Raw genomic sequence first — 27,541 nt, 5'->3', positions numbered from 1 at the left:
GTGGAAATGGCTGAAAATGCTTCTTCCATGTCTACCTCTGAGCTCATAAAGAACATTCTGCCAAGCAATAAAGAGATTATAAGTCCTTTAGCAATTTTCAAGCACTATGGAGAGCAACACTGGCCACACGTTTTTTTTGTTGTTTTTTTCAATGGGCTTGGTCCTGTATTTAACATATCTTTTCTAATATATGTATTTTTGAGCATCAAATCAGCACATTAGAATGATTTCTGAAGGATCATGTGACATTGCATTAATGGCTACTGAAAATGATTCAGCTTTGATCATACATACTTTAAAATACATCCAAAAAGAAAACAGTTATTTTAAATAGCAATGATATTTCAGTTTTATTTTTTCCTGCAATAATATTACTGTTATTGCTGTATTTTTAATCAAGTAAATGCAGTCTTGGTGAGCATAAAAGATTTTACATTAAAAACATAAATTCTTTTGAAAAAAAGAAAAGAAAAACACAATAGACAAAAATGAATGGCATGTAGTCATTGAATATAAGCATAAAAACAGTATACTCAAATATATACAAAAATATACGTCTTTGGTTAGCTCTCTTGTGGATTATGGGTAGTGTAGTTTTTATACATCAGTTTGGCTATTAAACACAAATATTTAAAGAGATTTTCCAAATATGAATTACACTACTCATGGTATGTCTTTGTTGAAAGGTTTATACATTATGGAGATATGGAGAAAGTGAATGGGATTTTTTTTTACTTGTGCCTGATGTGCTGCATCTAAAGTCATGTCCAAATTCATAGCTCTGGCATATTTTGGCCTGTGCTTGCTTACAATGCAATAATCTCTAATATTTGCTGAGATTTAGCAGTTATGTAAGTCATGAGCTCTGAGGGAGACAAACTGATTGATTTGATGCTGGTGTCCACAGTGGCTTTAAATTCAGTGACGGCTATGCTTCGGAAATATTTGTAATCCAAGTACTAATCATCAGGGGCCGAGAGGATGACATTGGTTATTTTTTAAGCGTAGCATATTAACAGACGACAGCAGCTGCAGTTATGATGTGCAGACTGTTTCTCATGTGTGAGTGTGTGTGCTCACCATAATAACAGAGACTCCAGGGGAAGTGTTGCTCTGTTTCTGCACAGAGTTAAAGTGCTTTTTGAGTTTACCTGCCACCTCCATCTTCATATTGTTTTCCATTGCAGCATCGTCCTGTTGGTTATTGAAGTGGATTAGGATAGGCCAATCTAATGCTGAGCAATATTACGGTGTTCTCCAGAGCATTCAGACTAAATTGTAGGGTTCAGTTTGAAAAATAATTTGAAACATAAATCAAAACCACCTCTAATACAGCTCAAATGACACAAATAATTGTTTAATGAGTAAGTGTGCGAATGAATCCCTTGTGGCCAATCAGGCTACTCAACATGCAATAATGTCTAAAATACATTTGGTGTATTATATTTTATAAATAGAAATCTGATACTGTAATGTAGTACATGCATTACCTAAGTCACACATACACACAGCAATAAAACTTTTCACACACATTTACCGTGACCCAGGGGTGAGACAGCACATCCTCCGCTGTGTATCTGGCCTCCACATTCACCTGTAGCATGTGACCAATCAACTCCTGTACCAACACACCATGATCATATTTTCAATAAACAGACTTCAAGAAAGTTTACTACATCTTTAGTAGGGCTGGGTAAAAAATATTGATATCTCGATATTAATCGATTCTCATTTTTACGGAACGATATCGATTCTTAAATCCCAAGGATCGATTAGTCTAGCCTGTTTTCAGTTAATGGACGGAACATTAAGGGCACTTCCCATCCAATATATCGCAATAAGCATTGTGCTTTGGTACTTTTAATATGATACAAATCCTCAGATTTCAAATTCTGTCAATTGTATTGCAGTATTCAAACAATAAATGTCTCCTCCACATGAATACCAGTTTCAGCACAAAATAAACATGACTAAACATCCGAAGGTAAGTTAAAAGAAAGAGTACAACTTTACAATCCCTATCCTGTCTCATGTAATCGCTCAATCAGTGTTTCAGCCGTGCAAAGACGTCAATATAACAGCTTGTAAACAATGTCACGTAACGTCACATTTACCTCAGAAAAACATATTCGGTGACCATAAACTCATTAGTCAGATAGAAAAATAAACTGTAGAGAGGGGCATTTTGCTAAATATATGCACCATATAACATTCATTATAAATTTGACTGTTCTTCAATGTTTCATATATGTTTGAATAAATCCATCAAGTTTTTATGACAGCCACCACTATGTTTATATATATATATAAAAAAAAAACGAATTGAAGTAGAAATATTATCATGTAATTGTAACTTTATTATTTTAAAAACTTAAATAATGTGTAATTTTAACAAATCAGTCAATTTGAACCTTCAGTATTATAGTAATGTAGTACCAACTGACTTTCATGTATATTTTACAGCATTAGTTGAGAGATATTTTTTTTCCTTGAGAACATTTGGCACGTACTGTACCTGATATATATCCAAAATAATTGATATTGAATCGAATCGAATCGGTAATCGAATCGAATCGCAAGCTTGTGAATGAGAATCAAATCGAATCGTGAAATTTGTATCAAAACCCAGCCCTAATTTTTAGCATAAAAACAGAAAACGTACAACAGGTCTTTGTGCTTAAAGTTGAGGAATTATGGTAAGTTTCAGAAAAGGGCCTTTAGTTTGTAAGACATTAGTCTAAGTGAGACATTTAGTCCCAATCCTAATGAGCATATGTTTCTGGATTATGTTTAGGCCCAAAGAGAATATTTTTTCCTTTTCAAAATTTGAATTTGATTTTTGATAGTAATTATGACACATGGAGCTTAATTAAGACCAGACAAAGGAGATACCGGCCTGGTTTCCATTTAAAAAGACCAATAACATGATCTAAAAAAGGTGTGCTTGTCCACATTTGCATACACAGCAAAAATTCTGTCATTCGTTGCAGAGAAAGATGTTAGAAACCCAGCACGCAAAACAGTTCTAAAGCTGGATGGGGTGAATGTGAGAGGGGGAGGATGTGAATGAGATGATATAATGATGTGAGTAGGATGAAACCGAGTAGGGTGCAGTCAGAATTTAGAATAGCATAAAGAATGAAGGATGTCGAGATAAATGAGTGAGGGTGAGACAGTGGGCCTTATTTATCAATCTAACTTAGAAACGAGCGCAGATCTGTGCGCACAAATCAACTTACGACAGAGTTCACGTGTGATTTATGAAACATTCGTATGCCGCCAATCTCATCGTACGAATGGTCGCATGTTGATAAATGTGGCGCCAGAAAACAATCGTCATTTGCATATCACGCCCCTAAAAACACCCAGGTTTAGAAGCCTCGCCCCTAGAGTTTACGACACGGAGAAACGAAACCCGGCCAAAAAGAGGAAGTAATCTCGCTAAAGAGAAATTGATCTTACTCCAAAAACACCTTGTAATTGCAAACAATTAGGCTACATTAATATATGTAATTTATATGTATATTAAAATACTGGTAAATATAAACAGCCTATTTAGTTCCCCTCAGTTTCGTAAATGAGGCCCGGTGTGTTTTAAAGCATGCTAAAGGAATAGCTTAGCCAAAAATTTTAATTTGCTGCAAATTTACTCACCCTCATGTCATTCAAGATATATATGAGTTTGTTTCGTCATCGGAAATTGGAGAATGGAGAATTTTAGCATTACATTAGTTGCTGATGCTCTGCAGTGAATGGGTGCCGTCGAAATGAGAGTTCAAACGGCTGATAAAAACATCACGATAATCCACAAGTAATCCACACCACTCCAGTCCATCAATTAATGTCTTGTGAAATGAAAAAACTGCAAGTTTGTAAGAAATAGCTTTGGACCATTTTCACTTGCAAATGGTGCTTGATCTTTGCATATTTCTCTGATTCAGATAAGACTACTTTTTCACTGGAGAAAGCAATATCATGAATAGAGGACTTGCATTTTAGCTGAGAGCTATGCATTGAGTATAAAAACAATTATTGATATATTACAAACACGCAGCTTTTTGCCTCACTGTGGAGTTGTGTGAATTATTTGTAGATTATTCTCATGTTTTTATCAGCTCATTCTGACGGCATCCATTTACAGCATATGATCCATTGGTGAGCAAGTGATGTCACGCTAAATCACTCCAAATCTGTTCCGATAAAGAAACAAACTCATCTACACCTTGAATGGCCAGTGGGTGAGTACATTTCTAGCAAATTCGACATTTTAAGAAAACCTTAAGTTCCTTTTAGTGTCATGATATGTTTGTCTGTACTCACTTTAGCAGAATCCGTGATATTGTCCCAAAAGGGTGATGGGAAATCTAAACGCCCCGCCAGGATCTGATCAAATAGGTCCTCCTGGAGGTTATTCTCACTACAAAAACAAATGGCAAGCACATAGACAATAAAAACATACATTTCATGTACAACAACTGCTGAGTACAATATATACAAAACACGAGCAATATGAACAACATGATACTAAACATTAGCTTTTAAACACTGTAGTTTATTAACATGAAGGACTGAGCAGGTACTATCTAGCGATACCTGCGGAACGGTGGGAAGCCACATAGGAGGATATAGGTGATTACTCCAGCTGCCCAGATGTCCACTTTTAGCCCGTATCTGCGGTGATGCCCAGACAGGAAGACACAGTTACTAACATTCAGTCCCCAGCATTTTAAAGGTCTCCATAGCAATTTCACTTTAGAAAAACAATGATTATATATATATATATACTGTATATAAACAAAACAATCAGTGATTCTTACCCTGACTCTGCTATGATTTCTGGGGCAACATAAGTGGGTGTTCCACAAACAGTGTACAGTGGCCCTTCAACCACTGTGGCCAAGCCAAAATCACCCAACTTTAAGGACTTTGTACCATTAGGATACTCACACACCTACAACACACATAGTGAAAGGCAAAAGGATTATTTTTATCCACCCAGATTTAAATTTTTTTCTTCTTGACATACCTTAAGTCATTTTCCATGTGCAAAATGCAAAGTTGTTTTCTTCACAGGTTTTGTATTTCTGTACTGCTGTGTATGTGTTAAAGTTGTGTGAACTAAAGTATTTTCAGATTTATTGTCTCTGTGCAAGGTGTGTATGTGTATATACCTGTATATTGTATATTTAATGTCTCTTTTGAGGATATGTTTGTCTGTGTATATGTGCGTACCAGCAGATTCTCAGGTTTGATGTCTCGATGGACGATACACATTCTGTGCAGATATTTGAGAGCTGCCGCCAGGTTGAATACCATTACACTAGCATCTCTTTCAGTGTATTTTGTTGAGGAGGTGATTGCATCAAACAGATCTCCACCCTGAAACACACAGATGTCAATACAAACAACTAAAAATCTCTATCTCTGTATTGTCACAGTCTTCAGCCGGTGTGCCCAGGAGGGCCACCAGATGACTGTGTTCTGGGAGCACATGGCTTGTGTTGTGTTTGTCTGTTGCCATGTACTCTCTCCTGTCTATTGTCTGGCCCCTCCCATCTTGTTACCTCGTTATTGTTTTAGTTGCTCCACCTGTGTCTCCCTCGTTAGCCTCCTCGTTTGGTTCCTATTTATTCTCCTTGTGTCTGCCGTCCTGTGCTGATCCGTCATTTCTCATTGTGTGTGTTTCGTGTCTGCATGTGTGCAGCTTTAGCTCTGCCTGTCTGTTTTTCCCCCTCGGGGTGGTTTGAGTTTGTTTTTGTTTCATTTGTTACTAAAATAAAATACAATTTCTCCAGCGAAAAAAAAAAAAAAACCAGAGTAACACACACTACACACTATAGCACACTACGAGACAAAAACTGAGCAACCCCGACTCCTATGTGAAACAAACGAGCCCAGAACAGAAAACACAGGGAGCTTATAAGGGAGAGGCAATCAGGTAAAACAGCTGGGACAAATTAATCAATAATAAGGTAATGAGAGAACAGGTGAGTGGAGTGCAGGTAACGGAGGCCGGGAGGATGTGAAATGGCGACCTCTGGTGGTGAGAGGGAGAAACACCAGACACCAGACCCTGACATGTATTCTGTATAAAACACACTTTAACCTAGAGGTAACAAACATGTTTCTGCCTTTATATGGGGCCAAGAGTTTAATATTGAATGCAGTCATTTAGTGCAATGTAGCTGACAACAATACACAGAATTTACAATGCATTTAACTTTCCTATAATGTAGGGTGCATCTGAGTTTATATTATATTATATATGATATTATATTATATTATTAGCTTTAATTTATACATACACTACAGGTCAAGTTAAAAGACATTTATTTTGTTACAAAAGATTTATATCTCAAATAAATGATTTTCATCAAGAATCCTAAAAAAAAAGTGTATAGATATTCAGCTTTGCCATCAAAGGAATAAATTCCATTATAATATATACTGAAAAATATATATATTTAAAGTAAATTAAAATAAAGTTATTTTAAATTGTATTAATATTTCAGAAAATTACTGTTTTACTGTATTTTTCAATTAAATGCAGCTTTGGTAAGCATTACAGACTTTTAATTTTAGAGATGACAAATTTTTGAATGGTAGTGTCTGAAATAAAAACAAAATAAATAGCAAATGATATATTAACAATCGAAGAATTAAATTACAGTAATATTAACGTTTAGAAGTTTCAGAAGCTTTATATTTTTATAAAGGAATATGAAAACAAACTTTGTTGTCCGTGTACACTGATGAATCATGCACAATAAGACCAGATTTATTTATCAAGAAAAAAATAGCATCAATATTTATGTTGTCTTTAGTGCAGTGTGGTAAGAACACGTGTAAGTGTGCAATGTTGAGAGATGTATAAACTGGGGTGACTAACAAACAGTACCTTCACAAGTTCCATGACTAGATAGAGCTCAGTGGGCGTATCCACCTCCTCAATCAGCATGATGATATTAGGATGCTTAACACGCCTCAACACTGCCACCTCACTCTCGATCAGGTGCTCCTGTGTGTTCAAAGCATGTGTCACAACAAATTCCCAACCGTACAGCAACTCTCAGCAGTCTTTTGTCTTTAGCTGCCGAGGCATAAATCTGCATGAATTCCTGAGGTTTGCTCTTGCAGGAAACCAGGCAAACAGGAAACTAACTTCCTCGGTTAAAGCACAGACTGAAATTAGATTATGAGACATTGGCCACCAATATAATATGGTAAGCTGTTTACATATCATTCATACAGTACATGGCCAAAAGTATGTGAACACCCCTTCTAAATAACAGGTCTTGCTATTCCAGTAATTCTAGTGAAAATAATTCAAAATTTAGCAGCATACAACGACATTACAACTTTGTTGCAACAGTTTGGGGATACAATTTACCATTCCAACAAAGGGATTTACACCTTTAGGATAAATTGGGTCTCATCTGTAGGCCTTTTCTCCCATGACTTGCAAAAACAGCATGCTGGATAAATGGCAATCCATAAAATATCTAATCAGCCATATTAAATGGACCAAACATTTCAGACCACTGAGGCGTAAATAATTGGCATTGCAATAACCCATCTTTACAGCCAGTGCTCAAAACTCATAAACAGCTATAACTGCATTGTCGTAAGGACAAAATATACAGTATGTATTACCAATAAAAACAATGCTAAACACAGTTTCATGGCTGGTAAGGAATATTTATGCCTGGTATTTTCTCAGTTCACTCTCTCCATTGGCTAGCTGGTGTTGCAAAAAGTCTGTAAAGTCCAACTCACTTTGCCTCTGCATTTGTTTTTATCAATGATCTTCAGTGCAAACTCCTTTCCAGTGGATCTATGGAACGAGACAGAACAATAGACTTTGTTTCAAGGAGGTTAATGATGGTTTGTTTTGAGTGCATTCAGAGCCGCAGGAACCAATTTATAAAGTGGATGTCCTTTGAGAGCACAAGAGAGCTTCCTTTGAACATTTTAGCCTAAAAATACAAACAGGAAAACTGCATCTAGATGTAGACAGTATTCTTTATGCATTTTAATCAGAGATCATGACAATAACAAGCTTAGAATGGAGAACAGACAAACTGCAACCCAATTTTACTGACCCCGAAGACCCATTATATCTTTTTCTGACAGAAAAAAACATCTTGTAACTAGTCATTTTCTTACCGTCCGACACACTCCTTTACCACAGCGAAGTTCCCATCACCTATAACTTTGCCAATTTTGTACTTGTTCATAATTGTGGAAGCAGCAAGGTTCCTGTTTCCATTAACTAAAGGGAACAAACATTTAACACATCAGACTGAAAGAATATAATTTTCATACCACGATCAAAACTAAGGTGAAAACAATGAGGCAGAGGAATGTTTTGCAAAACCCCCAAATAACAGATTAGCCCCAGCATCCGCATCCAGCAGTTTAAATTTGGTTAGTGCACTATGCAGAAAATTTCTGAAGGTCATTCTGACTCATGCGCTGCTGAGCAGTGACGTTTGCTCATACACTGCCACCACAGTGTGTGAAAGTGTGGGAGAGCGCCTGAGCAAATGTGGCACAGAGTGGCATGTGTCAGCACTTTCACCGCCAAACCTCGTCATACCCCTGAAATGCCCTTTGGGGACTTCTGGGCTTGAAACACAGTAAGATCCAAGGTGAGTGAGTGCATGACTGATTCATTTCGGCTGGATGTTTACCTTCAGGGCTCACACTGTTGTTGTGTTGTTGGTGAGTCTCAGAGGAGCCGTTCACATTGGTTGCAGAGGAGTGATGTGCTGGAATCTGCAAACAGAGACAAAATAAGTCACAAGACCTAAAACATTTAGAACTCCTTAAAAGCGCTACAGATGTTTTATTTACATACTACAGTGATAGGGCTGGGCGATATAACTAAACAAAAAAAGTATGATATTTATGCAGTTGATATGAAATGTATTAAGTGAGTGATTTTTTTCCCAATCAGATGAACCATTAAATCAACCAAACATCAAATGTAGCCAAGCGTAAGTGTATTAAGTAGTAAGTAAAAGTTTCAAGACAGAGCCTTAACCGTCATAAACATTATTTAGATTAATACATCAATATAGGTTTTTTAAATGACAAATTCTTAAACATTTACATTTGTTACCAGCCAATCTGGAATAATTGGTTGTATCCTCAAATCATGATGTTTTTCAAAATGAAACACAGTGCAGAATTAACACAAGGATTCTGAAAAGTCACCTTTGCCATCAAAGGAATAACTAACTTTTTAAAAATATATTTAAAAAAAGATATATATAAAAGACTTCTTTCAGAAACATAAAAAAATGTACTGTCCCCAAACTTCTGAACAATTGTGTAGTTTTACTGAAAATAAAACTCCAGTGAACATTTTCTGAGTGATTTGAAGTATTAGTTGAATCATAGTTTGATTAAGTAATTTAGATGAATTTCATAAAAGGTCATAAAACAAGCTTTCCCTGAAACAGGTGAAGTTGCATGTTTGTTGAATGTGCTATGAATATTCATTATTGGTTAAAAAAAATCACATTTACTACCTTCCTGATTCACAAATCCATATTCCTGGCAAGTAAACACATGATGCTATTAAAAGCATTAAAAGATAAAATATCAAATAGTAAAATACATTTTGGAAAAGTATGCATTATTACCTTATTTCACTCATTTCATTACATCAAGACTAACAGAATATATCACTTTTTATAAGTGTAAATATTTCTGTGTCTTTTACTGCATTTATAAAAGATTAACAGTTCACAGATATTAAAATGTCTTAACAGTCAACAAGGTGTGTGTTACAAGGATTGCAAAACAAGCCAATGTCCAAATAAAAAAAGAGCTAAAAGCATTGTGATATTTATAACCAAATCATCACAAATCATCAATGTTTGTTATATTGCCCAGCCCTGGTAAAAACAAAAGCAATGTGAACTGGTTATACTGTAGCAGCTATGCGATTATACTAAACCTTCAAATAAAGCATAATATTTTTTTTATCAATAACACACTGCCATCTGACACTGAGCGACATCCTTAGTGAAATAAATGGTTGATGAGGTGACAAAAAGAGCTGTCTGGAAGACAAACTGCGTGTGACTGACACAAAAAATAATGGACCTAGTCTTAAAAGATTTAAAATGGTCTGGCAATCAGTATGGTTAAAAAGCCTGCATGTTATCTTGATTCAGCAGCCAAATAAGAATTAAACTGAAGTGACAGTGACATGTGAGAGAGGACTAAGTAAGCCAATGGAGACAAATACTGGCAGCATCCTGGTTAAAGCTGGTTTAATAGAGGCCACAGGATTCCTCTGTCTAGGTATACGAGTACCAGTTGGGTATCACAAGCTGTTTTGAAGGATTCAAATACTCCAATGGATTGTAAGTTAAAATATACAGCCAAATACTATGCTGTTAAAATGACTGAATCAATCATACAATCATTTATGTAAGATTCCCAACTAAAAACTTGAATACCCAGAAGGAACTGCAGCTCATTTGAATGCTGCTACAGAAGGCAGAGTTTCATAATACCTGTACAGAGAGACGGAGGGGGACTCCCATCCGCTTGTTGCAACTAAACTAAAGGCAAGTGGGAAGATATTTATGTAACCACAATGTTGGCGCGTTTGGTCTAAAATTAGCTTGAAATCTCAGGAACAATGTGCAAAGAACCAGCCTGACAAGCAACTTTCCATCAAACCACTCATCCAGTCATATCTCCGGTATAAAAAAACACAAAAATGGTAGAATACTATGAATATTTTGTTTCATAATAGACATTCACAAGTATCTGAAAATAGCATATTTCTCCATATGCAGACATTGGTCTTATATAGCTTGTTAGACTTCATATAATTTAATACACTTTTCACTTAACTAAAATGTTACTTTTTTTTATCTCCGAGACCATACTAGAGTTCCTTAGGAAAAACAAAAAATGTAAATGAATAAGGCAATTTATGACATACAAGAGATTAAATTAATATGCTTAAAACTGGCCAAATAAATTCATATTTATTCATTTCAATTCCAAATGTTTGAATGCTCTAAAATGCCATGCTTTAATTGTATGCAATGTCCTTTTAATTGTATTGATCTCTCAGAAAAAAAGAAAAAAAAAATTGAGATCCCATTTGAGATTTTCTTATAAATTGATTTAGTGAGTATATGCCAAATATCTCACTATTCACAATTAAATCTACCACTAAATCCTCTCTAAAAATGAATGAAAGTGTCTCCTTGTCATTCAAATTCTCCTTGTGCTTTCAAGAAGCTTTAAAGATAGCGCCCGTACGAGAAGAAGCTTACCGTCTGATAGACAGGTCAGTTAAGCAGATTAACACCAGCAGTTCTCGAGGCTATGATCATACTTGACTTTGACCTTTGGTTTAATTACAGATCTGCAGTCAGATCTCAGCAAGATCTCAATGCCTAGATTCACAATGTTTCCAAGAATAGGAGTGATTAGGCCTATCAGAGCGGATTTTCTGTTACAAGTGCTGATGAAGACTTCTATGTCCTTAGAAGATAATGTTGAAACAATACTGATATTAGACCACCACTATACAGACAACTACTAAACACTCTCTAATGTTGTATGGTGTGGAAACTCTAATAAGGAAAATCAGGGGCAAGTAACATATTTTTAAATTGTTTAGCACACCTACCTGCCTGTAAGTAACATGTACTTTACATACATGTTACAATAGTAAAAATAGCATTAAAATATTTACGCTGTGAATGATTTGATCAAAATATTGAATTTTAAACAATAAGTGACAAATGTCACAGATCGGCCAGGCTCAATCACCTCACAATCACAGCAAACACCATCACCTGAGTTCTAATCACGCGCACCTGTCACGGATCATCAATCCCCTCCAGCTCCCATTCAAGCACACACCTCACATCACTCCAGTGTCCGATCTCGTTCCAACGAAGTGGACTCTCTCTCTCTGCAATCCGTAAGATTCATTGAAAGACTTACCCACCCTGTTATACTTACCTCCTGTGTTTCCTCCAGTGTTTCCTCCAGTGTTCGTTCCAGTCCCTCGCTCCGTGGATACCCCGTCACTCACCATCGGAGGTGTGTGCAATCCACTGTCTTCCTTCCACGATCTCCTGGGAATCCCCTTACTAGAGTTATCTCTTGTAGCGTCTCGACCAATCTGACACACTAATTTTAATTTGATTTAACAAATCAATTATTCATTAGGTTAACAAATCGTCACAGTCCCCTCACTCAATTAACTGGATGCCAGGATGTCTGCTGAACACCAGGCGCTCTGGTCACCATGACAACTAATCATGATATCACTGGTTCTCATCCTCCCAAAGGACTTCCTATCTAGCTTAGAATTCACCTGCCCGTATCCTCTGACTCACTTGCTGGAAATAAACATCATTGTTTCCCTCTAACCCTCTGTGTGAGTCTCCTTCCATAACAGAAGATCGAACCTCAAAGGAGTCAGCAAGAAGAGTGCTCCCGACCCGTTCCAGGAGATCGTGGATGCCCTCAAGAGGATACTCACCACTGTGGTTGTCACACCACCGGTTCCGCCCGTCACCACCACTGCTCCCTCTTCCACGACAATATTTACCAGTCCCATGGCCCGACCAGTGCCCTTCTCTGGCTTGGCGGAGGAGTGCAACGGATTTCTGCTGCAGTGTTCGCTCGCACTGACACAGCAGCCTCAGCTGGTCCCAAACTGGTACAGTGAATGAATCCCTTGATAATTTCTTTGCACATTTCCGAGAGGTCTTTGGCAAGACCGTGGGCGATACCTCTGTTTGTGATCAATTGTATCATCTCCGTCAAGGATCTCTGTCTATTACTGATTACGCCCTCAGGTTCAGAACCCTCGCAGCAGCCAGCGGATGGAATGAGCGTGCACTTATGACCACCTACCGGCAGGGACTTGAGCCGAGAGTGCAACTTCAGCTCGCCGCATACGATGACTCCTATGGCTTGGAGCGGTTTATCCAGCTATCCATCCGCTGCGTTAACCGCATGAAATCTTGCCTTACGGAACCTCACCTCTCTCCATACACTCCCCATCTCCATCGGCCAGACACCATCAGCCCTCCAGAAACAGGTCAGGAACCCATGCTAGTGGACGGCACTCAACTCTCCCCTTGGGAGCGGCAGAGACGGCTGAGCCAGAGCCTGTGTTTGTACTGTGGTGCTGGAGGGCATGTGATCGCAGCATGCCCTATTCGCCCGTCACGGCGTTTCCCTCACCTTCCTCAGCCATCACCTCTGCATTCCGAAGCCCTCACACTCTGCTCCACGTCCATCGAAAGCCCGAAAGAAAAACAGCCAGTAGATGTCCCAGCCGGTTATGCCCCCTTCAGTGATGTATTCTGCCCGAAGAAAGCCTCCCAGTTTCCTCCGCACCGGCCATGGGACTATGCCATAGACCTGATTCCGGGTGAGCCAGTGCCCCATGGAAGGATTTATCCTCTATCACTCCCCAAAGAAAGGGCCATGGAGGAGTATATTGAGGAAGCATTACATCAAGGCTACATCCACCCTTCCATGTCCCCTGCTGCTTCCAGCTTCTTCTTCGTGGCCAAGAAGGACGGGGGTTTGAGGCCTTGCATTGATTACCGGGTTCTAAACAAGAGTACTGTCAAGTTCCGCTATCCACTTCCTCTCGTCCCAGCGGCATTGGAACATCTCCGCGGAGCCACCGTCTTCACCAAGTTAGACCTCCGCAGTGCATATAACCTCATCCGGATACATGAGGGGGACGAGTGGAAGACTGCCTTTGTGACCCCTACTGGTCACTACAAGTATCTTGTTATGCCGTATGGACTAGTAAACGCCCCCTCCGTATTCCAGGACTTTATGCATGAGGTGCTCCGGGAGTATCTACACCGGTTCGTCCTCGTCTATATTGATGGCATCCTAATCTACTCCCGGAGCTTGGCCAAACATCGCCACCACGTTGCGGAGGTCCTGAAACGCCTGAGAGAATTCCATCTGTTCCTTAAAGCCGAGAAATGTTCATTCCATCAGTCCTCAGTGCAGTTCCTTGGGTATGTCATCGACGACGGGGGTATCCAGATGGACGAGAGGAAGGTGGATGCCATCCAAAACTGGCCAGTTCCCACCACCGTCAAAGAATTGCAAAGGTTCCTGGGTTTCGCCAACTTTTATCGGAGATTCATTCACCATTACAGTTCCATAACCAGTCCGCTCATCAGTATGCTGAGAGACAACCCAAATCCCTGTCCTGGTCACCAGCTGCCACCGAGGCCTTTGACACCCTGAAGAACACCTTCACCTCGGCTCCACTCCTCGTCCACCCAGACCCCAACAAACCGTTCATGGTAGAGGCGGGCACTTCCACTACGGGGGTAGGAGCGGTGCTTTCGCAGCAGCAGGGGACTCCAGCCAAACTCCATCCATATGCCACCTTCTCCCGCAAACTCAGCCCGGCGGAGAGAAACTACGACATCGGCAACAGGGAACTTCTTGCGATCAAATTAGCCCTGGAGGAATGGAGGCATTGGTTGGAGGGAGCTCAGCATCCGTTCAGTGTCCTCACTGACCACAAGAACTTGCAGTATTTACGAGACGCTAAGAGACTCAATCCCCGTCAGGCAAGATGGTCTCTCTTCTTTACTCGATTCAATTTCACCATTTCCTATCGTCCCAGCCCCAAAAATTTGAAAGCAGATGCCCTCTCTCATCTCCATGCTCCTGAAGAAAGTAATGAAGAATCAGAACCCATAATCCCCACAGAAATCATCGTCAGTCCTATCCAATGGAACAACAACCTGGATACCTCCACCAATGCTTCCACGCCTACTCCGCCGGGCTGTCCACCAGGAGCACAATATGTTACCAGAGCACAACGCACTTCCCTGATCCACTCCGTCCACACTTCTCTGGGCACTGGCCACCCAGGGGCCAACAGCACCATCTCGCTGCTGAAGGATTGCTTCTGGTGGCCCAATATGGCCAGGGATGTGAGAAGGTTCGTCCAAGGCTGTTCCAACTGTGCCATCTCTAAAAGCCCACGCCACCTACCATCTGGCAAGCTCCTTCCGCTGTCCGTCCCCAATCGCCCTTGGTCACACCTAGGGGTTGATTTCATCACCGACCTGCCGGCCTCAGATGGTAACACATGTGTTCTAGTAGTCATTGATCGATTCTCTAAATCCTGTCATCTTCTCCCCCTCAAGGGCCTACCCACAGCCATGGAAACTGCGGAGGTCATGTTTAATAACATCTTCAGATACTACGGAATTCCTGAAGACATAGTTTCTGACCGGGGCCCGCAATTTATCTCGAGAGTATGGAAGGCATTCTTCTCCCTCCTAGGTGTGACCATAAGCCTTTCATCTGGATACCATCCCCAGTCTAACGGGCAGACGGAAAGGAAGATCCAAGAGATTGGGCGTTTTCTACGAACCTTCTGCCATGGCCACCAGAACTCTTGGAACCAGTTCCTAGGCTGGACCGAGTATGCACAGAACTCTCTTCGTCAGCCATCCACTGGACTCACTCCCTTCCAGTGCGTACTCGGGTACCAGCCTCCCCTATTCCCCTGGTCCAGGGAACCGTCGGATGTTCCCTCTGTCAATTACTGGTTCCAAGAGAACGAGAGGGTCTGGAGCGCAGCTCACCATCAGCTTCAGCGGGCAGTGCGCAGAACCAAGACAACAGCGGACCTTCGAAGGGCTGAGACCCCATCATACCAACCTGGGCAGAAGGTATGGCTGTCAACACGGGACATGGCAGGATGCGCCTGCGCCTGCCCTGCAAGAAGCTCAGTCCCAGATATGTTGGCCCCTTCACCATCCTCAAACAAATAAACCCGGTCACATATCAACTCCAACTACCCTCACAATACAAGATTCACCCTTCCTTCCACGTATCACTACTCAAACCTCACCACTCTTCTGTTTCTGTCTCCACAGAGCCTGGCCCAACGGAAGAACCCCCTCTTCCGTTAATACAGGAGGATGGTACCATCTACAAAGTCGACGAGATCTTGGACCCCCCCCGACAGTATAGGAAAAAGTGAAGTTATAAAGTGTCATCAGTCTAACCAGAAGAAATGTAGGGGCGTTACAACTGCAGCTTCAATTTGTTGTGAGGGAATAATTTAGGCAGCTTCACTAAACTCTTAATCAGGAGTGAGAGCGTTATGATGCTGTCATCCATGAGTCAGCATCCAGAAGCCTGATCTTATTTTTGACTTGATGAAGAAATAATCTATTCTAAAACTCGCCATGTATTGCCAGTAAACTGATTGGCAACACAGTGGAAGCCTGTTGCCATGCCAACGGTTTACCTTGAAGTTGTGCATGCTGCGGGGGCTGGTCGGGGAGGAACTGGAGGATTTGGTGGATTTGGGGGTAGTGATTTGGCTGTTCGGGACTCCATTTACTGAGGAGTGTGACAGGAAGAGGGAGGGAGACAGAGAACAGAGAAAAAAAAAAAACACAATGTTACTTCTTACACTGCTTATTTTATGCTGAACATGCATTGTCTTAGACATTAGTAACAGTGTTGAATACATTTCAGTCTGTAAGGTGATATTGCCTGCATAATATCAGCTGGTCAAAATTTTCATTTACATCATCAAATTTCATTACTTCATTTTCATCAAACCTGTATGACTTACTTTCTTCCGCAGACAACAAAAAGACAAACAAAAGGCTTGTTTCCAAATGGCGAGTCGATATGACTTCCCAGTTATCAAAAATCATATTGTTCCTATTCATTGCAACTGTAAAATCTTTTTTAGTGCAATTTGAATGTGTGATTATATACAGTCATAAGCAGTGTTGGGGGTAATGTATTACAAGTAATGCAAGTTATGTAATCAGATAACTTTTTCAAGTAAATAAGTAATGCATTACTTTTAAATTTTCAACAAAATATCTAAGTTGCTTTTTCAAATAAGTAATGCAAGTGTTTTTCCATTTATTTACTGACACCTCTAATGTCCCCATGTTGAGAGAAATTGGGAGTGAGGTGTAGAGGCAGAGGTATTTCCTCCAGCCTGAGGCTTATTAATTTGGTGTCATATTAAACTTTTGGTGTGAACGGTCCTTTACAGTTGGCAAAAATATAACTTTTGAGTTTTTTCTTTTTAAAAAAACAAAAAAACAAATAAGCAAGCCTAGCCCAGATGACAAAAAGTAATGCAAAAGTAACATAACTCATTCCATTCCATAAAAAGTAACTAAGTAATGCAATTAGTTACATTTTTATTGAGTAACGCAATATTGTAATGCATTACTTTTAAAAGTAACTGGTCATAAGTGAATTTAAATTAGATTTGAAAGTTATAGTGGAGGGGAATGACAACTAAAATTCTTATTTTCCTCACACAAAGCTATTGCATGGCTTCAGAAGACTTGTTTTGCAGTGCATGAGTCACATGAACTACATTTATTGGTCATTTTATGGTGCTTTTTTATCACTTTTGCAAATTGACAACACATGGTCACCATTCACTTACATTGTTTAGACTAAAACAGTGCCAACATTCTGTGTTCTAAAATAAAAAAAATAATCATATAGCTTAAGGATTATATCAATGATAACATAATTATCATTTTTGGGTGAACTATGCCTTCTATGCAGAACAAGGCATCTTTTTTCTACCTATATAATACATAAAACTGAAGTCTTATTCTAATGTTATTGTAGCAATTCTCAACCAAGGGGGCCGGGGTCCGCTAAGGGGCATCATAATGACTTAAAATGACTAAAAATAAGTCAATCTTTAATAAAAGTTTGCATGTCTCAGAAAGCTATGGATATATCCTTATTCAATAAATCCCAAACAACTGAACAAATAATTCAAATACATGGGTTAAAAAGAGTGGGAACCCTGAAGAGCATTCAGCTTAAAACTTATGGAATCCTGAAATGTAATGATTTAAATTGTATTATTAATTATAATTATTTTAGTTGCTTATTTTAATATATATATAGTCACACAGTTTGAGAACCACTGTGTTAGTGTACATAGTTCACATGTACATTTGTCAGAAATACTTACATTCCTTTAGGTATATAGATAAAAATGAACTGCTGTCTAAATGACAGGAAAAATTTACGTACAATTGTGAAAAGAAACAACTCTATATGAACAGAACTACCACTCAGAAAATGTGTACAGCTACATATGTGTGTGCAGCATAAGTCTCCTGGGCCCAGAATAAGTCTCTTAACACGCAGACACAACAAGGCTTCACATGCACCACTCACCTGCAGCCAAATCCACAAGGCTAAATCCTAGAATTGACTAGATCATTGTAAAAGGCCACTTTAAAATAGTGTTATAAAAACAATTAAAACACTGTTTAATAGATCATGTCACCCAGATCCAGTACTTAGTAGTAGAAGAATTTAGAAAAACCCCCAAAAACAATTATTCACATTATGGAGCGCATCCCAAGTGCGTCAGAATCCGCAGGGAGCAGGGATTTGCAGAAAAGCTGCTCTTGGCATTTCCCGCTGAGTTTGTCGATGGGGGCATGAGCAGATTTCTCTCCAGGCATGCAAGAGAGCCCTTATAGTTCACGGGCACAGGAATTTAGGATGTGTGTGTACTGCATTAGCCCTTCTAAGCAGAAAGCAGATGATGCCTGCATTTAGTGTACACATCCAATTTGGTATGTTTGATAGATTAGAGTATGTGCATGCCAGGGTTCGGGGCAGTGGCCAGCGAGGGAGTTTTAAATAGCTCTCTAAACTAGCTGATGGATTTGGAAGGCCATGAAGGAGAGCTGTTAGCATGATTGAATGCTGCACCAAAGGGTTAGAGGTCATGTACAGCTCATTCCATAGATGAATGTCCTTTAGGTAAATTCAACATCATACGTGGAAATTCCTCAAGAATTTCATATGGTTGTTAGATTCTCTAGTTGTCAGCTCATAGGTTAGTCTTGGTTATGGTAAAGGCAACAAGAACTAGCATTTAAGTATCAGTTGTTTATAATGTAATGGATATGGTTGTGATTGAAAATAAAATGAACACAAGACAGCCTACTTTTTACTTATCAATGCCTATTTGGTATTTTTAGCTTGGCAGAGGGCGCTGTTAAGATGTGGTCACATTAGCGAAATTTTGCTGACAAAAAAGATCCATTGACTATTATCAATAGACTTTCAAAGCAAAGCAACTGCTATCAACGTGGTGAAACCATGTGACCAACCTGAAACAGTTGTGAAATCTGCATGGGTAAAACTTTCGTCATCACGCTAAAAATTTCAGCTCGCAAGGACTCCTACTGGAAAAATTCACTGAACAAGGGTTAAATGTGACCACACCTTTACTCAGTTCACATGTGAAGAGGTTAGCCAATCATAACTGAAGTGATTTACCTTTAGTAGTCTTAAAGGTACGGTAGCAATACTTTTGCTTTAATTCTAAGGGTCAAAGAGAAATTGGAAATGGTCATGTAAAACTAAATTATGACCATTTTTGGTTCAATAAACTTGAGAAATACTTACTTGGTGATTTGACTGGAGACTGGCTATTTGTAGAGAATTGTCCTGCTGTTCTTCTCACTAGAGCAGGGAGGAAAGCAATTTAACAAGGAACAGAACAGAAAAAATGACAGTTATTGAATGCTGTTGTTAAGGAATGTTACATTTTTAAAGAAATGTTTATGTGGTAACAGGACTGTGCTAGTGGTGGTGCAGTGTATCCTCACCAGATCCAGGGGATTTGCTGCGGCGGGTGGATCCTGGACTTTTACTACCAGAGTATCTCACAGGGGGAGCAGAACGAGAAGAATAGGAGGACTTGAGGACCTGACATTCTGGACACAGAGACAATATATATGAGCAAGGAATGTATATGCTTGTCTTATAATGTCCCATGATGCCTCTTTTGCAAACATTCCCAAAGGCACATGAAAAAAATAGGAGAACTTATTGTCTCCACCCATTCCAAATAATTAATCTCGCTGCCTGGTTGACTAATTGTACAAAGTACATTACATTTCAAAAGTTTGGGGATTTAAAAAAAATGTTTACACTTACACTCACCAAAGCTGCATTTATTTGATCAAAAACACAGCAAACAGTAATATTGTGAAACATTTTTACAATTTAAATTAATGGTTTAATAAATGTAGCTTATTCCTGTGATATCAAAGCTAAATGTTCAGCATCATTACTCCAGCCTTCAGTGTCACATGATCCTTGAGAAATCATTCTAATATACTGATTTACTGCTCAAGAAACATTTCTTATTATCATTAATGCTGAAAACAGTTGTGCTGCTTCACATTTTTTGAAACATCAATACATGTATTCATTTGTATTTATTTATAATTTTTTTAGTAACAATAAAAGTATGGCAGTGTTGCCAGACATAAGATAATCATTGTTTTTGTACGATAATTATCGTATTTGTATGATACTTTTGACCTCTGTACGATATATGATCAATAATGAAAAACTTCCCATAATTTACGATAATTTCAGAATTTTGTGGCACTTCAAATGATGGTCGTTGTAAATCATAGGTCTTCTATACTCGTTGATCTAGCTGTGGATCCTACGTCTACCGTCATGATTGTGAGGAGAACGTGAACGTGAACGTGGTGTTACGTGTCTTCCATCTCATCTCACGTTATGTCTTCTCGGCCAATCTTTGTGGAGAATGACTCTCTCTCATGAGCTCTCTCAAAGCTGAGGTCGATAGTTTAGCAATATAGCACGTTTGACTCGTGTACAATAATTTTCTTCCAAATACGATCATTTTGAGCTTCTAGTGTGATACTTGGACATTTACGATCTGGCAACACTGAAGAAAACATTCTGGTTAATTCTAAGGGTCAAAGAGAATGTAGAAATGATGAAGTAACTGGTGCAAAAAACCTTGACTAATATTATGATAAACCTTCAGGGAATAAATACAGTTTAGTAAAAGTCTTTACTGTCACTTTTGATCAATTTAAGGTGTCCTTGCTAAAATAACAGTATTAATTTATTTAAAAAATCCTACTGACCCCAAACTTCTGAATGTAAATGTATAAATTTAGTCATTTAAGCATGTGCCACCATTATTGACTTTTCTGAAAACAGACACAGACAGGACAGACAGGAACATACATGGATACACATACAGTACCAAAGCATGCTTGTATCAGGGCTAATACAGATGCCTCTTAGTAAATGAGTGGTATCAGCTGACATACTTGTTCCAAATTCACGTGCCAAGAGTGTGAAGCTTTCCGCAGAGGCGTAATCAAATTGTCTAGTACTCAAGGCCTATGAAAGCACACAATCTTTCTAATGAGAGCAGTGGGTGCAGAACTTTAGTAATGAATGACTCATCCTGTACAGCAGCTACTGGGCCCGATCTGTTCTGCCGATTACACGCCACTTGCTAATGACGCCGAGCAGTGATAAATTAGCTGATGAGTACCAGATCGTGGAGTGATGATAAAACAAGCCGAATGCCATTATTAAAATGCCATTACTGCCCAGCTAATCTGTTTCATGGAGCTTAATTTGAGCATTTAACAGCAGAACCTGAGAGAGAATGTGTAATGAGTTCTTTAGTTACAGAAGATTTAGATTTGTGGTGGGTTTGCGTTTTAAGGACACTCCACTTCTGCTGCGGAAAGAAAAGGTTGAGCAGTAAATACTGTCAGACGCAAACTTACCGTTTCTTTATATTTTTGGAAAAGTCCTACTTAACCTAAGTGGGGCAGCGAAGAAGAACTAGGACAAAATGCCAAGTAGATGAACTAAATTCACACAGCTATGAATCAAGTTATCAAGTGTGTGTGTGGTAAATGCTACTAAAACTGGAGGCGTTTCAGCAAAGCAGGATGAAAATTATAGGCAAAGTTAAATGATTTTATTTGAAAGTCACAGCTGCAGATCGTCTTCACTTCCCCACCTGCATTATCATGTTCACTAGTACACAAACTACACAATGAACAATGGTGAGGAGGTCACTTAACAAGGTCACTTCCTCTGACAGTTGTGTTCATTCTGGAACATGAATTAATTTTTGCAGCCTAGTGAATGAATGTGAATGAACGAGTCCATTATAGAAAAGATACTATTAAAATACTATCATTTCTTTTTCTGAAGGTGACAACTGTGTGGTGTTTTTTGTGCAGATAATAAGATAGTAGTATTGGTAAGTTTATATTAAAGCTGATGACAATTTTAACTAGCATTTACTTTTACTATCAGTGCTAAAAACGTTTGCTGCTAATTTTTTATGGAAACTGTAATAGATTTATTTTCAGGATTCTTTGATGCATATAAAGTTAAAAAGAACAGCATTTATTTAAAATAGAAATCTTTTGTAACATTATAAATGTCTTTACTTTCACTTTTGATCAAATTAATGCATCCTTGCTGAACAAAAGTATTAACTTCTTTACAAAAAACTGACCCCACACATTTAGTAGTGTATGTTAATTATAATGAAAACAAACATATACAAACAAATCTCAATCTCCTGCAAATTTAAAATTCGAAATGGTCTCAGCTATTAAACAGAAAACACTGAAACAAAAAGCAGGCCTGCAAAATTAATTGAATAAATGATCAAGATTATGATTATGACTGTTGCATGAATACAATGGCAAATCAGAAGCCTTTAAAATATCTTAAAGGTCTATTAATGACAACTGGCTTTAGTAGATTAGATCAGTGATTATAAAAAGAAGTGTTCTAGTGTTGTCACAATCCTTACTTTGACTAATCCTTACTTTGACTAACAGCTTATTGTTATGCTGAAAACTGCTGTCAATTTTCTGAGGCATTTTCTTTTATTGGAATTTTTTCCTGCTCCCGTTTTCAGGACATACAGTAATCAGCTCACTGGTTGTACTTATACAATTAGATAAATGCTTATTTTTATTATGAAGACAATTACTTTTATTGGCCAAAGCAGATGATTGGCTGATACACTGATGTATCACTAATTAATATAACCAATACAATAACAGACCATGGCTAAAAATGTGATAAGCCAAATAAACTTAATATTTAATAATTTGTTTCAACAGTCATGTATCTATATCCGTGCATGGTGTGTTCCTAGGTGCATAGTGAAGGGATAAAAATATATTATTAGAGTTTAATATGAGAGACATTGGGTTGAAATGAAGTTAGTGTTTAGCTGAGCCTACCAGTTATAAAGGCTGTGGAAGCCTTACCACTGTGATCCAACACAAAATCGTCCTGCGCGTAACGGAACTTCTCAGGCCCGCATGCGATGAACACGTCATCATCCCCGAAAAAATCTTGCAAACATGTAATCTGGACAGAGAGAGGAAGGGGTGGGGGAAGAGAAAAAGAGAGAAACACTGTTTGAGAAATGAATGGAAGTAACCATGTGACTGATGAACTGATAAAGCGTGAAGTAGTTCACAATACTGCACTGCAGAATATCTAGACCAGGAGTTTGAAATACCAATAGCTGTACTCCCTCTGCAGACTGTTTGCACATTTATTTTCACAAATGTATTTAAACATAATAACATCTAAATGGAACTGGAGGTACTACACTCTTATTGATAGCTAAAACCATGGTTGTAGAATTTTATCAATGAGATGTACTTTCAGCAGATTTATGTGGGTGCAGATTCCGTGTCGGCCTACTAATAGCTAAAAACACATTTTAATTTTAATACTGAGTCAGATCACCTTGAATATAGCAAGAAAATGGAAAACATACCAAAAAGGATGGATTTAAGTTGTATTTCAATATTGTTCTACATGGAGAAAAATACCTGGGAAGGCCAAGCATGGTGCTGATACACTGAAATTATTTTTTTACTGAAACCAAAATTAAAGCTTTAATTTTGCTGAAAACCAAAAATAAAGTTTATTTAAAGGGATAGCTCACCCAAAAATGAAAAATCTGTCATTAATTACTCACCCTCATGTCGTTCCAAACCTGTAAGTCCTTCATTCATCTTCGGAACACAAATTAAGATATTTGTGATCAAATCTGAGAGCTCTCTGACCCTCCCATAGACAGCAAGGATCCTGACACGATCAAGGTCCAGAAAGCTAGTAAGAACAACGTTACAATAATCCATGTGACATCGGTGGTTCAACCGTAATTTTACGAAGCTGCGAGAATACTTTTTGTGCGCAAAGAAAACAAAAATAAAAACTTTTTTCAACAATTCGTCTCCTCCACGTCACCCTGGCACCATTTTGGAGAGTATCACATACGTAAACAACGTATGTACGCGGATATGTTGTTTACGTTCAGATCAAAGAGCAAACAATGTATCCGCATACATATGTTGCATACGTTGTTTACGTATGTGATACTCTCCAAAATGGTGCCAGGGTGATGCAGAGGAGAGGAAATGTTGAATAAAGTTGTTATTTTAGTTTTCTTTGCTCACAAAAAGTATTTTCGTAGCTTCGTAAAATTACGGTTGAACCACTGATGTCACATGGATTATTGTAACGATGTACTTACTAGCTTTCTGGACCTTGATCGAGTCAGGATCCTTGCTGTCTATGGGAGGGTCAGAGAGCTCTCGGAATTCATCAAAAATATCTTAATGTGTGTTCCGAAGATGAACGAAGGTCTTACAGGTTTGGAACGACATTAGGGTGAGTAATTAATGACAGAATTTTCATTTTTGGGTGAACTATCCCTTTAATAATCAGTCATTCAATCAATCAATCAATCAATCAATAATCGATTTGATCCATGCTGCTGCTGAAATTGATTTAGATATGGGATCTTTTATCCCATATTATTACACGGCTCTGTGGAAAATTCAGTTCTGATTGGTCAGTCACCACATTCCGAGGTATGTTATTTCCCGATAACAACTGGTAAAAACGAATAACACAGGCTCATCTGATAACGGAAGTCGGTGCTATTCGCTTGCTGGTAAAAATTTTTGTTCATGGAAGTTTTGCGTTTGGTTGGCTGATAAAATATTAAAACTCAAATCAATATTCTCTGTACAAAAAATGTAATTATGTAATCCTGCATAATTGGGGCCCTATCATACACCAGGCGCAATGCGGCGCAAGTGTTTTTTGCTAGTTTCAGCCCGACACAGTTGTCATTTTCACATCCTGCACCACGTTGTTGCAATGAAAAAGATTATTATTGTGTAGGCTACATACTGTAAATATAAAACTGCCTACATGTCATAATGGATAGTCATTACGAGTATCAGAATTAGGCTACCTATTTGCTCGAGCACGAGCAGCTCCGTTTCATCTCTGGAGACACAATCTGTCTTTGCACTTGCAAATTCCGCCGTGTAAATAGCAAATCCCCCATGGCACAAGCGCAACTGGCTCTTAAAGGGAATGGGAGATGAGACTCTGATTGGTTTATTGCACGTTATGCCCAAAACACACCCATTACTCATTAAGCAAATAGGGATAACTCTTTTAGACCATGCGCCGGGTGCGCCAACCGTTTTCCCCATTGTTAAACTAGCAAAAGTGGATTTGGACACGCCCTAAGTGCACCTGCGCCGTGCGCTTTAGACCATGCACTCAGATCGTTAAAATAGGGCCCTTGATCTCTCTTGTTTAATACAAAAGAAGCTGCTGCCATTTTGCGACGATTGTTTTGTACACTGTAATGGATTGTAAGATAAACTGCTAAGATTTAAAAAATTTCATCTTTCATCATAAATCAATATTTATTATTGTCATAATTATCCATGTGGTGAAATGCTGTGTAATAAGTAGTATGACTGTACCATATCTCTTAATGTCCATCTAGTTTGAACTTGCCACTTGCTAGCAACTGCTTTCTTCACGGAAGCTTTTGTTTCAAATATTTCAACTCAAATCAATATTTCGTGTCTAATTATTTATTCTGCGATAACGTCCAACTGACTGGATGTACATTATCCCTTATTTAAAGAGCATCATTGCAACATTTTTGAACACTGAGACTTTGGACATGTTCATACTTGACAGTTATGATTCGTTTAAAGCAAACTCTGGTACAATTGCTATGTTAGTGCAATTCATTTGAGCAGTGCCATTGTTGGGCACCAAACATGCAGACAGAGAACCACCTTTTCAGTTCACTTTCGAACAAACTCTGGTGCAGTTTGAGCGAAATACAAATGGAACACAAACCAAAGACATCTAAACAAACCAAATATAGGACATGATGTCCCAAGATGCAATCCTAAAAAGGACAAAACGCCCAGGCAGACCTGGTTCTTCTTCATAGGAGCTGCCCATTACAGCACGATACACTGACACAATCAAAATGCACCATCTGACAAGTGCTATTTAAACATCACTGTTTCAGTCTACGATTTCGGCCCTGCAAACTATTTCATCTGAAACCAAAAAAATTAATTTTGGCCAAATATTTTGGGCCAATTCATCAACTCTGCATTCAGGCTGAGTAATATACAATGCGTCACTAGCAATACAGAAAAGAAACATTTTGAGAGTACATGAAAACACACCCACATACACTTGCAACCGCAGTGGCAGTGAGCAAAAAATGAGGTCCGGATTTCAGCCCACTCCTCCACTCATGGAGGTGGGCAGCAAAAAACAGATGGTCCCAATGTGGAGGTCCATCAAACACACACACACTTCTACATGGAACTGAGTGAAAGATCAGACAGATGGAGAGGAACACAGCCCCCTCTTCCCCTTCATGAGCCTGACACTGTACAGAAAAAGACACAAAAGGAATACACATGGCCAGTCAGTGGGATGGGTCTTAAGCAGTATCCCCATCAATCAGCAGATCAGAGGAGCATATGGGCCAAGTTGTTGGCCCGAGCAGAGTAACAGACTAAAGCCACCCTGGGAGACTATTAAACATGCCTGAAACGTTTTAGCTGATATCTTGGATCTGTAAAATGAAGTAGTCTGGAATGGAGCCAAAAGTGTGTTGGTAAACTGACTGGTAGTAACACAAGATAACTATTTTTGTCAACCAAGGTTCAAGAGCGCATAAACTGTCAGGAAAGAGAGTGCAAAAATAGGACCTTTAGGAACAGCTTGTCACTAAAGCACCAGTTCTCATCTGGGAGCCTTAGCTACCTCCATGAAGTTGGCCCCCCACCCAACGCAAAACGTCGGCAAAATAGTCTCAATCGTTTGTGCTCCGTTTGTGCTGTAAAATTTTTGTTTGTACTGCTTCGGTTTTTTAGATATTAAAAGAATATTTATAGGTCATTCTGAGGTCACTCAGCCCCCCAACATACTCCAAATTCACCCCAAATAGTCTCATTTGTTTGTGCTTCGTTTGTGCTGGTTTGTGCAGGTAATATTTTCGTTTGTACTGCTTCGGTTTTTTAATTATTAGACATTGAATTATAGGCGATGACGTCACCAGCCCCCCCACATGCTCCAAATTCACCCAAAATTATCTTCTTTGTTTGTGCTTCGTTTATGCTGGTTTGTGCTGTAAAAAAAATAGTTTGTGCTGCTATGATTTTTTAGATATTAAAATATTATTTAGTGATAATTCTGAGGTCACTCAGCCCCCCACATGCTCCAAATTCACGAAAAATGTTCTTGTTTGTTTGTGCTTCGTTTGTGCAGGTAAAAGTTT

At 38.8% G+C, this 27,541-nt stretch overlaps 1 protein-coding gene across 8 annotated transcripts in view; it reads right to left on the bottom strand.

Moving 5' to 3' along the window:
* LOC107550694 (serine/threonine-protein kinase DCLK2-like) overlaps nt 1–27,541 on the bottom strand; it is a 63,522-nt gene that overhangs the window by 6,000 nt on the left and 29,981 nt on the right. For 3 of the 8 annotated variants that reach the window (XR_001604694.1, XM_016232044.1, XM_016232082.1), the window contains exons 3-17: nt 23,145–23,274; nt 19,692–19,799; nt 19,489–19,545; nt 16,310–16,404; nt 10,533–10,580; nt 8,694–8,778; nt 8,167–8,272; nt 7,777–7,834; nt 6,899–7,018; nt 5,233–5,379; nt 4,818–4,951; nt 4,594–4,671; nt 4,321–4,417; nt 1,532–1,618; nt 1,081–1,194 (exon numbers count right to left, since the gene is read on the bottom strand). Coding sequence is in view for 7 of the 8 variants with exons in the window: in XM_016232044.1 (XP_016087530.1) it covers nt 1,081–1,194; nt 1,532–1,618; nt 4,321–4,417; nt 4,594–4,671; nt 4,818–4,951; nt 5,233–5,379; nt 6,899–7,018; nt 7,777–7,834; nt 8,167–8,272; nt 8,694–8,778; nt 10,533–10,580; nt 16,310–16,404; nt 19,489–19,545; nt 19,692–19,799; nt 23,145–23,274 (1,464 nt within the window). In the remaining variant the exon portion in view is untranslated. The remainder of the gene's footprint in view (nt 1–1,080; nt 1,195–1,531; nt 1,619–4,320; nt 4,418–4,593; nt 4,672–4,817; nt 4,952–5,232; nt 5,380–6,898; nt 7,019–7,776; nt 7,835–8,166; nt 8,273–8,693; nt 8,779–10,532; nt 10,581–16,309; nt 16,405–19,488; nt 19,546–19,691; nt 19,800–23,144; nt 23,275–27,541) is intronic. The other 5 variants (XM_016232051.1, XM_016232059.1, XM_016232066.1 and 2 more) reach the window with 5 other exon arrangements.

Source organism: Sinocyclocheilus grahami, unplaced genomic scaffold (genome assembly GCF_001515645.1).
Source record: "Sinocyclocheilus grahami isolate Dianchi unplaced genomic scaffold, SAMN03320097.WGS_v1.1 scaffold17.1, whole genome shotgun sequence".
Lineage (NCBI taxonomy): Eukaryota > Metazoa > Chordata > Actinopteri > Cypriniformes > Cyprinidae > Sinocyclocheilus > Sinocyclocheilus grahami.
Note: the sequence above shows the minus strand (reverse complement) of the source record. Positions and strands in the feature narration are given on the sequence as shown.